Source organism: Eutrigla gurnardus (genome assembly GCF_963514095.1).
Source record: "Eutrigla gurnardus genome assembly, chromosome: 8".
NCBI classification, from domain to species: domain Eukaryota; kingdom Metazoa; phylum Chordata; class Actinopteri; order Perciformes; family Triglidae; genus Eutrigla; species Eutrigla gurnardus.
The window spans coordinates 8,351,489-8,365,585 of NC_139922.1; the positions used below are offsets into that span (position 1 = coordinate 8,351,489).

General features: G+C 41.5%; 1 protein-coding gene across 5 annotated transcripts in view; it reads right to left on the minus strand.

The window, feature by feature from the left end:
* The window catches only part of mib2 (MIB E3 ubiquitin protein ligase 2), a 41,733-nt gene that overhangs the window by 5,164 nt on the left and 22,472 nt on the right, over positions 1-14,097 (minus strand). For all 5 annotated transcript variants that reach the window (XM_084015915.1, XM_084015913.1, XM_084015916.1 and 2 more), the window contains 7 exons: positions 13,216-13,378; positions 12,447-12,580; positions 10,822-10,970; positions 10,187-10,343; positions 8,878-9,032; positions 2,701-2,827; positions 2,334-2,594 (listed from right to left, as the gene is read on the minus strand). In XM_084015915.1, the coding sequence (XP_083872041.1) occupies positions 2,334-2,594; positions 2,701-2,827; positions 8,878-9,032; positions 10,187-10,343; positions 10,822-10,970; positions 12,447-12,580; positions 13,216-13,378 (1,146 nt within the window). The remainder of the gene's footprint in view (positions 1-2,333; positions 2,595-2,700; positions 2,828-8,877; positions 9,033-10,186; positions 10,344-10,821; positions 10,971-12,446; positions 12,581-13,215; positions 13,379-14,097) is intronic.

Genomic DNA, 14,097 nt, shown 5'->3' on the forward strand with positions numbered 1-14,097 from the left:
GAATGGGACAGATAGAGGGATGAGGAAGATGTTAACTATTAAAACAAACATGGCTTTACAAATTCTCACTCAGGCTAAGAACTGATCTTGTGGAATTGGCAGCAGTTGAGTCCCAGTAAACAGAATACTTTGAAAATTAGCCAAGGACATGGAGCAACAAACAGGAAATGGTAGTAAAACCAGCACAAACCAGCTATGGTTGATACATAAACCCAGATATAATCAGCACTAAAGAACTCCCTAAATAACTCATCTGCTGACAGTGGCCAAAACAGCCCTGAGCGCTAGTGTCTAGCCACCTTTGTGTGTGTGTGTGTGTGTGTGTGTGTGTGTGTGTGTGTGTGTGTGCGTGTGTGTGTGTGTGTGTGTGTGTGTGTGTGGGTTTGGCAGGTGTCCAGGATGTTGACTGGATCTGCAGTGTTTGCGGTCATGTAGACTGGAAAGGACAGTGTTCATTGAGTGATGTAGGAGTCATATAAAAAGGGCTGCATGATGCACAGATTCAAGGTCTCTTAATGAGGACTATTAAACTAGTTCTTGAGAGTAAATGGCTCTCTGATGAGCATGAAGAAGATTAAAAGAGATGCTGCAACATTATAATATTGAGCTTCATCAGCAGGTGGACACAATTACAATGTTCCTCCATGTGTCCTGTTTGCTAACACATTTCATCGCCATAATGTGTCAGTGTTGCCCGAGATGCCCGAAATAAATGAAATAATTTAATGCCAGTTTAATGTTCAGTGCAGTGAATAATCAAAGGCATCCTTCAGTGTAATTTAAGGGCTTGTTGAGCTTCAAACAAATAATTGTCTTTCTGCCAGCAGAATCTTTGTTTGCCATAATGAATGAATGAATGAATTAGTTTGCCATGTTGTTGACGGCCCCTCTCCCACAAAATGACACCAACAAAGAAAAGGACTACGATTCAAAATGTCACATTAAGGTTTGTCATAGTCGAGGGAGGCATGAGGATTCAGTCAGTAATGCACCTCTATGCGGATGAATAATGCCACATCCCTTCTTTTAGATTCCTTAAATGAATGAGTGTGATCAAGACATCCTCTGGGGTAAGAATGACACCTTTAAACCGTCCTAAATTTATCACGGACATCTTAACTAGAGCGCCGTCTTTGCCAAATCTATATTGATACACAAAGTGGGCCTTCGTCACCTCCTCTTTCTCTTCACTGCACCTTCGTTCTCAGTCTCTCGCCAGTACTTAGCGATGTGAGATTACAGTCAAAGACAGGCTGTTCTTGATTTCTGAGAAAATAAATACTAAATGTTGAGACTTAATAACTTAAATCCATGTGGTTATGAAGATGTACAATTATTTTTCCTTCCTTCAATTTCTCAGTGTTTGTCTAGAAAATGAAGCTGAAACTTGTGCTTTGACTTATCGTACGTATTTGCACACTCCTATCTGATGACTTTCTCCTCAGTTAACCCCTCTCTGTTGTCCTGTTTACACAATGAAGCAAAGTCCTTTCTCCTCAGTTAACCTTCACCCAAAAGTAATCTCACTAGACTTGTTTCCCTCCCCCCCCATTCATTCCCTCATTTACCTGGTAAAGCCACCTAACTCATTTATCCTAAATCAACCACCCAGACGATAAACAAATGCCTCGACATCCCTTCCCTCTGTTTGTTTACTCTTCCCTCCCTGCTTCAATGTTAGCTCTCTTCTTATCCCTCAAGTCTCAGTTTACTCTGCTATGCGTCTGTTTTACCTTCTTAAGACTGCATTAATCCCCCACCCTCCCCAAACACCTTTAGTCCTAATCTACCTCTCTTTAATGTCTATTTATGTCTCATTCAGTGTGTATTTACTCAACTGTACTCCTTTATCTGTTGTGGATTAGACTTTAGCAACCATCTTTATTTATTTAATCTCTCGCCAGCCTCAAGTATTTAGTCGTTATTTCATGTCTTTTCACTGTGTTCACATCTTTTGAAAGTTGTGTTATCTCTCTTCAGCTCATCCAGTACCGCTGTAGCTACATTATAACTCCTTCCCATTATGAGGTAAGAAATGTCAACAATCACATATCAGTATCAGTTAAGAATCCTGACTGAACAAATACAATTAATACTATTTGCTGTGGGTGCAGGCAGATATACGCTTGGTGTAGTAAAGTAATGTAGAGAAGCTTCCTTTCTTTCTTTTCATCAGATAAAACAAAGCCCTGCCTTGATGAATGAAAACCAACACCCTGGCTAACAGTTACTCATTTGAGAGGAGATTTTTTCTTAATCTAACTCTAGTCGCTCCCCCTAGAATAAATAATAATACTGGCTAGTCAACAACATGCCACCTCCACATCACTCACCCTGCAGTAGAGCGATGTGGAGGAGCAACCTTCGCCACTCTCCTCGGTGCTGCTGCTTCCCACTGCCGGGCTGAGCATAACGTTGGCCAGCTGCGGGCGGAGGAGGGCAACGTGCATGGCTGTGTCACCGTCCTCATCCTCCATGTTGACGTCGGCGCCCTCCGACACCAGCAGCTGCACCAGCTCGGTGTGGCCCTGCGTCACCGCCAGCTGCAGCGGCGTCTGGTTGCGGTTGTTGCGGATGTTGATGTCGCAGCGTCCCTGTGAAGAGGAGGTGAATCATATGTGTAAACAATGATGTGTGCATAGTGGAAGTATTGTTCTGTATCTAGAACAGTACAGTGATGTGCTCCTGTCTTTCGCTCACCTCTTTAACGAGGATCTCGGCGACGTCCCGGTGGTTGTTGAGGGAGGCCAGATGCAGCGCAGAAAAGCCGTCCTCCTTCTTAACGTCCACCAGCTGTCGCGCTCTAGCCAGGATCTTTTCTGTCGCTCTGCCGCAAGGACAAACAACACAAGACTCAATTAAACAGAGTGCACAAGACTCCTCAAGGCTCACGGCTTAAATTAAGAATAGTTGTATCTGTTATAGTCGCCCCAGTGCTTTTTTCAGGCTGCTGAATGTCGTGGTTACCAACAAAATACCCAGTGCCCAGTAATGATAAACTGATTCCAATGTGTTGTTCTGCCTTTTTCTTCATATCAGCTGGAACCGGCCAATTTCAACCAATAATATTATGACATCCAACCATCAATTAATTCATCTGCAACTGCGGCTCTGCACAGAGCCAGAGTAGGTTGTGAGCTAATCTTTTGAATGATAAATCACATTCCTCCCAACGTTATTTCCTGCCTTGTTTCACTCATACAATACAAATACAGCACCATACGGAAGATAGATACTCTTATACACGCCAAGCTTAGTACTGTATTTCATATAATTATCATATCAGACACAGTAACAACCACTACAGCAGACACCAGACCTCTTAGAATATGACGCTGACATCATCCTGTGCCACAGCACTTGACTTGAGAGCTTAGAGAGACGCAGCTGTTGTAGAGCTGTTAACAAGCCAATCTAACAAGAAAACACTGAGTCACAACAGGCAGTTCAGTTTTTACTGAACACAGCCAACTGACCTCCTGATGTACAACAGTTTGTTTAACACTCTCCTACCTCAAATGTTAAACATAAATTGTTGCTTTAAGGCTTAAATAACAGTAGACCACTTTCGCCCTCAAAGCTTACCATCATCATATTCAGTATTCAATCAGTGTGCTATAGTATGGACAGAATATCACAATCACAATACAGCTCCACGCAACTATGAACATAAAACGCTTTCAAGGTCAGAAATGAATCCTTCCATCCTCTTGGCATCTATCTAGTTTTGTCAGATAACAGCATGTAAGCTTTGATGCGAGAAGTTTGACACCACATTCGCTGAAGTGAGACAATTACAACTTTTTTGTGAGTCACACGGCGGGCTGATGCAGCAGTGTAGGGCTGGGCTGCACTGTTGAGTTGTCCTCTGCTCTGTAGCCGAGTCTGCTTTATGACGTGTGAAATTGAAGCTGACAACCTTAGCGAGCACCCAGGAAGCAGGCATGCCACCATGGCGGCTTTGGTGCGACGTGACCCAACCACCCTTTTAGGGATGTTAGGCTCATTTTTTGGATTTGACTGTTTGGTGTTGCTGATGTGGATAGATGAGGGTCAGAGTGAAGCAGATTGATGGCCAACACTCAAGGGAGGCTCATTGCTTCCAGCTAAACATTCACCTTTTGAATCCCATCACTCAACGGACAGACAGCTCCTTTTTACCCCTTATTAATAATGAACACAGCTAGAGGATGGAACTACATTGCTCAGCAAACAGCGTGGAGGAGTCCAGCAGAACAGTAATGCAATTCATAACCATGAAGTAACCTATAATGTTAACGAAAACAAGCCATGCTAATCCAGTACTATAAAACAATACATTATCCATTCAATACATACAATATGTAGAAACGCCCAAAGTAAAAAACTGTAAATTACGTAAAAAAATACATGTTTTATTTACATGATAATTATGTTTACTTCATTATGTAATGTTATTTTAAAAAGTATATCTACCTGGCACTAGGCATGGGATGATATGATAGCTTCATGTCACAATTATCCTGGCCAACACAACTGTCATTCATGATATTCCCATTGGCATTAAAATATGCATAGAAATTCTTAAAATACCTATAAAAAAAATACTGGACTCACTTTATCATGCTTTTTTCAAATATTGTTATTGCATCACAGATAGGACATGTTTGTTTTGTGTTTTTTTTAATCAGTCTCTATATTCCACTTCTCCACCATGATATTGAGCGAGACAGCTTTTTGAAGTCACTCATATGGATCATGTGGGGATTTCGAGCATTATCCCGATAATGGAATTAAAAAATAAATCCTAACAATATGGCTGCCTGAACACGAACAGAAGTTTTCAATATGTAAACAACTTGCCCTGCCCTAACTAGCAAAACAAAAGCACAATCAATCAGAACACAGTTGATTTGTTTGTTGAAGAGCCCTTTCTGAAGCCTGGCTCGAGTCTACAACCATAGAAACAGGGAACATGATAACTGCAAGTATTTTTGCATCAGCGTGAAAGGGGGTAGTTTTACGCAACTTTAATTCTGATAATTAACAAATTACAATGTTTACAGGCTCATTAGCAGCAGATTGCTGATCCATTTCAAATGCATTACTGAGGGCTGAGAGCACAAGCTGCTTTGCTACATGTATAGTGGCGTACGGTCAGGATCTCCTCTGGGTGTAATACTGTATTAAGGATGAAGGCTATCAGGGAGACATTGTGTTGGAGGTCATTTGTACCTGCAATGCAGCTCCGGGGGGGTGGGTGTTGGTGTATGTGTGTGTGTGTGTGTGTGTCTCTCTCTCTCTCTGGTGGAGGTAGTGATAGAGGAATATCATTCCTGCTTTAAAGTCGTCTCTAGAGTACCTTCATTAGCTAAGGAACTCGCCCTCGCAGACCTGAAGTAAACATAACCTTGTCAGGTGTGTCATCTTTGTACCTATGCCTAATTTCTCTGCATCATCTCCATAATTGTTACTCCTGCATGTTCATGAATATTTAGATGCAAGCATTGGGGCTGTTTTTGTACAAACATGCCTTCACACACAACAGCTGGAGGTCATCTTGGGTAATGACTTTTCTGGAGACTGGAGTCATCGCTTGGTTAGTTTGGGGGTTTTGCATCATGCTTATTTTCCTGTTCTTGATCAAAGCTTGATAAAAAGCAGAAGTAATGCACCATGACGAGCACTAATGCTTTGACTCTGGAAGTGACAAAGGAAATGTGAAATAACTGATTTTTATTTTGTCTATAATTAGCTTTGAGTGCGAGTATGCTGTTTAATCTAACTGGTGTGTGTCAGAGTTCAGGTTGTACTGTCAAAGGGCACAATGAAATGCCAGAAAGACACGAGTAAAAATGAAGAATAGACTAAACTGTTGGGGAACAAAAGGGAAAACAAAGAAGCTACGATGATGTGAGAAACCCGGGTGAGTAAATACAGTCAACGGACCATTCATCCTATCCTAACTATACATTTGTCTCTTGAACTGAAAGCTACAGACATTTGGCTGCTTGCCTTGTTTCTCTTCTTTCCCAGGACTGTTTGTGGACTTGGCCTCTAGCCCTTTTTCCATTTCCTCACAATAAATAAATACGCTAATAAACAAAACATTCTCATCTTTCTGTCACAAAAAAAAAAAAAACACAACGGAGAGTTGCAGCTGCTTACAGAAACAGAAACAGCATGTCATCGAACAAAGCAAATCTACTCATGGCTGATCCTTTTTTAGGACAGTACATTTTCATTCATTCTCTCAACGAGAGGACATTTCTATTGTATTTAAGCCAGAACAAACAAGGAAAACATACAAGAAACACACATCCCCTGTACTGTATAAATCTTCTGTAGGACTGTTGGTGATATATGATCGAACCGGTGAACCGAGCCAATCCTGAACACTGTAAATCCTGTGACTCTACTTTCGGCGCAGCAGCTGATGTCAAGCTAAATGAATGCCGGGGAGTGCAGCGTAAACTCCCAGCACTGCACATATGACACTTGCCAGAAAAGATCGGACATTTATTAAATGACCGTCTACTGCGGCCTCCATTCCTCTGTCACTTGAACTTATTGCTTGCTTTTTTTCCCATGCTAAGTTGACATTTGTCCACATAGTGCAGTCATGTACAGGGCTGTCCTGGGATTATTATTTTTTAGTAGGATCATTTTAAAGGTGTATACAATATGAGCTTGGAGGAGGCTGGTTGTTGGAATCATGAGGTCATGTTGGTCACGGGAAGGTGACTTTGGGAGGGCAGGATTTAGCACTTCAAATTCACTTCATTTTTTTTGTTGGTTTAGTACTTGACAGACTGGCATAATTAGTTGGTGGAGAGTCTTCAGACACATAACTAGAGAATCAATCTATGGTTATCTACTCATAGCCTGAAAATCTTAACCAATGACAACAGCAGGTCTTCTACTCTCTGGAATATACATTTCAAATACATTATCCAACAAATTACATAAACCACACATTAAAAATCTCTAATTGAAACCTTGAATGAAGTGGCAATTGCTACAGGGAGGACATTTATGGTGAAGCTGGTGTTTTTCATTCCTGCTTTCTTTCGTTCATGGCACCTCTTTAAAAAGAGCCAGGGACAATTTTCCATGACATGGTTTTGTTATAATTTTGGAAGGAAAGTTCATATGAGGTCGCTAAAAGCCCTGGAGCAAAGAAGCAGGAAGCTCACCGTGATCATGCCGACATGATGCACTGTGAAAAACATAAACTCTGGCAGTCACGTAGGCTTGTGAGGATACTTACTACCTTATTTGTTTTTCAAAAAATATATAGATTTTCTTGATCTTAGCAAAGTGATCTTCCTTAGCTGGATTTGCTTGAAGACCTTGACTGCACTGGAAACAACTCATTTCAGATGTTCACTTGAATACATAAGAATTGAAATACAAATAATGGAAAGGTGTTTCTTTGAAACATTTTACTGGAATGAATCGATTGTACTGCTGATAATAGCGAGTAAAATTATATCACAGCTCAAACTAACACAGTTAGTGTTAGTTGCAGGGATGCATGGGTTGGTCTCTCTCCATTTCAAGGCTACTCGGGGTTTGTGGGGGCTGATGGGATGCAACATGGACAGAGGAGACAGAAGCGTTGTGTTTGAAGGATGGCACCTCATCATTGTGCGTTTCTGCCTGCCTGGTCAGTGCAGTGTCAAGACTTGTGATTAAGCACCCCCAATGTTATCTAGCCCAAAACCAACAGTGTCAGAAAACAATGGAGCCTTTGTGACAGTTGTCAGTGAGACAGTATTGATGTTTTGGTCTCGAGTCAAATAGCTGAGCTGATCTTTCACCAGCTGCTCAATTTCAGTGAAGAATACAATTAATGGAGCCATTTTGTGAGGAATTTATCTTTCAAACAACAGAGCAGTGACACAACATCTTGTTAAGTCATGAAAGCTTTTACGACTGCTGTGATGACAAGGTCTTTGCTGGGAAAATAATCTGGCCACACTGGTCACAGTTTGTTTGGATTTTTTGACCTTTTGTCCAATCATTGCTGAAAAATAACTATGTTAAATGTAGTTTAGAAAAATTCAGAAGACTGGGGTGCTGCATAGCTCAGTCGGTAGAGTTGGTGCCCCATGTACAGAGGTTAAGTCCTCACTGTAGCGGCCCTGGGTTCCAATCAACCGGCGGCCGTTTCTCACTCACTCAACACTGTCCTATCGAGATAAAGGCTAAAAAATTCAGAGGACAAATCAATGTGAAGGGAACCTCTGTTTGAATGTATGTGTTTAGCTTAGCATTTTTGTGCCTGATATCGACTGCCAGCCTGCTGACAGCAGCAGAAGCTGTGTGGGAGATGAACTCTCTATCTGTAACAGATAGTGTTGAGAGTTGACCTTCAAGTCCTCATTTGAACACACAGGAGAGATTACCACACACACACCCATAACCATCATTTCTGAGGCTCACGTCAGACACATTCATTCAAACTACCAACTAATGACGTCGCTCTTTACCTTTGCATCTTACAGAAACACACTGTTGACAAGCAATTGGAATTATTTGTGCACATGCTTGATGGAAAGCTACATTTGGGGAGTACGCAGCTAGAAAATATGACCATGCTGTCCAAATGGAGTGGGTAATGCACTCACATAATAGGAGGAAATAACACTGATGATTCTGTGTGACTGATCCCTTTCAAATTTAAATTCAAGTTACACCTCTCCAAACATGTGCTGATTTGTCAATTCCTTTGCCATGAATTACTATATGTACAATTATTTCAATTATTGAACATTATTTTATTATGATAAATGACATGTCGACTATATTGAAGTGCCTGTGTAAAGTGTGGTACCTGGGTCACAACAGCTTAAACCGTACTTGCACAAAGTTTTGGGTATTTTCTCTACTCACAGTTTGTTTCCTTTGAGGGCAGCATGGTGCAGCAGGTTGAAGCCTCTGTGGTTCTGCTGCGTGAAGTCAATGTTGGGCACCAAGACCAGGATCTCAATGATATTGCGGAAATCTTTAGCAATGGCGTCATGGAGCGGTGTGTCCCCATAAGAATCCTGATTTGGAGGAGAAACATTTTTTTGGTCATTTTACAATTTGTTGTGGTTTTCCCTGAAACAAACCATGCATTTGTCTGCAGCATGTATTGGAAATGAAAGTGTATACAGTCATCGGATGGCTGGATGTGAAAGGTATATTATTATTAATAAACCCACCCCAACCATACCCTTTATTTCTGTGAGTCCAAATCCTCACAAGAATAAAGGAGAAACAGTTTTTTTTTTTAAGTGGTGCACTGAGTAAGGCTGTATATTGTTACTAAACTAGTACTACAGGTTTTTGGGCCTCTTCTTGAGGCATGTTGAGACGTGACAGCTAAATGTAAAATACGTTAAAAAAAAATCTGTTATAATGGCAACTGGATGAACAGAGTGTCTGAGTAGAGGGGAGCAGGGAATTCAACTTTGCTTTCCAATATATATTACCTTTATGTATACTAATGCTGTGTCTATATTGATATAGTGATGGATGCTGCAGTACAATCTTATATTATATGGCACAAACAAAAACAGACCGTGGGCTGCTACTCCACATTTTTTAACTGAGTAGCCACACCACTCAAGCAGAAAATATATGCAGTCAGTGGATTCATGGCCTGGTTTCAGGCAGCTTAGACAGTCTGGAAAATGCCTTAAAAGAGACACTAAATTGTCTTAATCACTATGAGGTCTGAAATGAAGCAGGATCACAGTCAAACACCGTAAATGTTTGTATTTAGTGTGTTTACAACTGCTTGTAAGGGCAACATGTGAGATGCTCATGAAGTGTCGAGCAAATGAATGACACTGCCAGAGAAGCTTATTGACTGGCTGCCATGGTGCTCACTCAACAGTCAACCATTGGCTACTGGTGGCTATTTGTCATCAGAGGAGAGTTTTTAGTTGGTAGGAGTCATTTAATGACGGGACATTTAGAGTCATCAATGATTCTATCCCCCATCCTGCATGTCTTTGGACTGTGGGAGGAAGCCGGAGAACCCGGGGAGAACCCACGCTCACACGGGGAGAACATGTACACTCCACACAGAAGGTGCACAACTAGTTTCTTTTTACAGATGTTTTGATAATGTTGTTCTATAAACGTGACGACAATAACCAAAGGATTAATCAAAGGACAAGCAGGAAGCATTAGACATGCTAGGCCCTCTCACCTGGAGATTGACGTCAGCTGAATGTTCGGTCAACACTCGCACCACGTCAGGGAAGCCCTTGTTGACCGCAATGTGGAGCGCCGTGCACATGGAGTTGTTTAGGAGGTTGACATTTGCCCCCTTGCTCAACAGCAGCCGGGTGATCTCCGCCTGATTACTAAATCGAAAAGCACCACAAACAGAAAAAAAAACACAATGCTTTCAATTAAGTTTATTCAAACCAGTGTTCCAAATCTCAAAGGCTTATTCTTCAAATCTACTGGGAGCTACACTCAAGGCACACAAATATCTTTTTCAAACCCTGCCATGTTGTTTTGTGTGGTGTACCACTGCTGTAAGCCAACAAAGTTACTTTCAATGAGTAGAAATCCCCGGGAGACTTCCTCAGCAGGTGTTAATGTGGTGAGAGGAGGACATACAGCTGACCGACTAGGGCAACACTTTAATGCTGTCACTTCTGTGAATGGATTATCACATTACAAGGAAAGACAAGGCAAGAGCACTACCGTACATCTGTCAGTCTCCAGGTCTTTCGAAATCAACAAGGAGCAGAGTGGCATCTTGTGTGTGAGTGTGTTACATTTGCACCCTTGTACACTCAAAGACATATAGGAAAACTGTGTGCGTGTCCTTACCCGAAGGCAGTGTAGTGCAATGCTGTGTCTCCATCTTCATCCTTGACCTCAATGGAGCTGTTGGCCTGCAGCAGGGCCTTCACCACCTCCATGTGGCCTTGGTGAGCAGCGACCTGCAGTGCAGTCTTACCCTGGTTCTTTATATCCACCTGCCAGGAACACAAACCGGGTTGAAGATTCACTCGACACCAAAAGAGCTGAACACAGACTGGCTGGAAATAATCTGGGCCTGAGCATCAACCACGTTGGTCATACACATGATACATAATCCTAATAAGCAGTTTAGTCATCACAGAGTAGCAATGTAGTCAAGAACATTACAAAGCAAGCACTTACAATCTACTTTGATTTACCTGTGCAAAGGGGTTATTAGTTTTCTCACTAATTCAAACTAATATGTAAAGGCAGTTTATAAGATGTTGTTTTACAATGTAAAACATTGTATTTATTAAGTACATAATGTGTAATGACAGTTGGTGATTGAATACAATAATATCTGTGTTATGTTTTGTAAGCTGACCCAAGTTAGCATTCATTTTAGATTAAATAACATTGAGTACAAATACTCAATTGCACTCTAGAGCGCTAACCACACTCCGGTTCTAATACCATGGCTATCAGGACTATGTTGGTTTTCACATTTCATTTAATTAATTATTTTTAATTTAATTTGAGTTTTTATGATGGAACAGAGCTTCATTAAAGTAATTAAACAACAGACATGTAGCAACTGATAATGATTTCACTAAGTATACCTAAGGTATCGATTCATTGAATATCTCTCATTAGCAGAATTGTTTTATGGCCACATTGGATTCACAGCATTTTCTGAGTAATGTGATAAACACCTAGATCTGTTAGGTATTTAATTAACTATATTGGGCTAAAAAGAACAGTTAATTTATATATTCTCCATCAAATTTCCAAAACATGTACCAAATTACCTAATTACATGCATCATGAGACAAGATTGTATCCATATTGCTTACTTCTTCTATTGTACCTGTGAAAATGTAATGATATAAGTTTATATGCATTAAGAAATCAAAACTAACCTTAATTTACCAGAAGTTTCTCACTAGGACTAATCTCTTACAGGAGTGTCATACAGAAATGATATCATGTCCACCTTTTTGTAGGAGCTCCCTATATCATCATAGTTAACTCAGTCCTCTTCCTCATATGATGGTTCAGTCACTGATCACTCTCCTGCTATATGAATGAGAGTAGTCTCTTTTGTGTGTGAAAATCCTTTAATATGGGAGTCACTGACATTCCCAAGAGCTAGAAGATAAATATATGATCTAAACCATGTTTTCTACATATACGGTACTATATTTACTGCAGGGAGAAGTGGAAATAAAAATGCTCTGCCTCATCGCTGTGTTGGAGCAGCATAGAGCCAATAGTTCTGAAAGATATCAGAGTGGTGTGTGAGAAATATTTTGATATTCCAGAGTCGAGCTTCATTGAACTGACTGGCAAATGCCAGTGTCTCTTGCCTTATCTGGTTCACCAAGTCACTCTGGCCCTTAAAATCCCCACCCCCAGTGTTGTGGTCCAGGTGGACAGAGTTCTTGGAACGGGCAGTGGACTGCAGCAAAGAGAAGGAGTGCTGCACTAACCTTGTCAGGATATTTCTGCACCAACTCTCGCACTTTGCTGGCACTGCCGTGTGCTGCTTCAATGACCAGCCGGCTGGGATTGTCCTGTTCTGTGGACTGAGACAGCAGCTTCTCCAACACTGAGATGACAGTACCTGAACAGACAGGTAGGAAGACGGAGAGGGGAGGGGGAATGAAGAGGGGACAGACAAGAGAGGCAAAAACTTTAGTTTAAATTGGTCTGATGTGAACAATCTAATTAGAAATGGTGTCGTAAAGCCTTCCAGAGGGCTAAAATAGCAGACTGATGGGTTAATGGCTTTGCCAACGCTGAACACAATTCAAAACAACAAGAATGAGTCAAAATGCACCTCCATGCACAAACGTACACATCACTCGGTTGTCAAGCTCCCATACGCTGGGATGAACACATGCACAGAACAGATTTAGTCATGATTAAGAGACTGCTGGGAACCTCTGACATGATGACAAATGTCACCGTGCTGCCAAAGCCTCTCGCTGTCAACATGCAGGATCATGACATGCTATAGAGAAGAACATTTCAGGAAATGACACACCATGCACACATTGCTGAAAAAGGACGGACATGAAATGGCTGCGACTGCGGCCATGAACGCCACACTTGCAGTCTGTATGTGAAAGCATGCATGACAGGCAGACTGAGGCAGAGCTGCAATAAGAGCAGGGGAGGATGAATGAATGCACGCAGGAGGCAGGAGTTAAAGCTGGAGCCGGAGCATTAGAGATGAGCCCCCTCGCCTCGGCTTACTTCCAGATTCGCTGGGGTTCTCTGCTGTCATGAGGTTGGCATCCACCTCCACAGTCTGGGCCGAGAGGCATGCTGGGTTGAACGTCCACGTCTGGCCTCCAAACGCCACCCGTAGGTCACCATCGGCATATACTTTCAATACCTTCCCAGCCTGGCCAAGCACCTGGAAAAACAACAGTAAGTAAGGTGTATGTGACATGGGTCGGTAATAAAGGCCCTTATAGAATAAAGATATATGGGTAGAAGGTTGACATGGACAAATAAAGAGCAGAAATCTAATCCACTAGGAACTGTTGACAGTCTTTTGAGGACTACTTTCTGTGCCTCTTAAGAAAAATAACCAGGCCGCATTCAAGGAAGCGGCTCTAAATGTGATTACATCCTGATGTAAACCCAATTTTCAGGAAGTAGGTCACTTTTAATTCAGAGAAAGGTCTGCCAAATAAAGACTTTAATTTAGCAAGAGACAGAGTTTACGTCATGCACACAGGCAGGGGGTAACCTGAAAATTAAGGTGAGCCAAATTCATGGTTTTCCACGTCTCAATTGAAGTCGCACATCCAGTCAAGTCCCAAGTCAAGACTTAAAGTATTATGCACCCCTCGACAAATTTAATGCCATTAAAAATGTTGTCTCCCCCTTCTAGTAACAGTTCCTAAAATAAATAGATATGGTAAATAATTATAAATCATTGGATGGTAAGTCAAAATGCTTAAGTCCAAATCCATGAGTATTTTCTGATTTTGTCATATCAACCCTAATGTCTTCATGACCTTAGTCTAAAAGATTCATGACACAAGTCTGACTCAAGTCCAAGTCATGTCCACACATCTGCCACAGTACGGCATGAATTCAGCCTTTATAACCGCTGCTGAAATACCA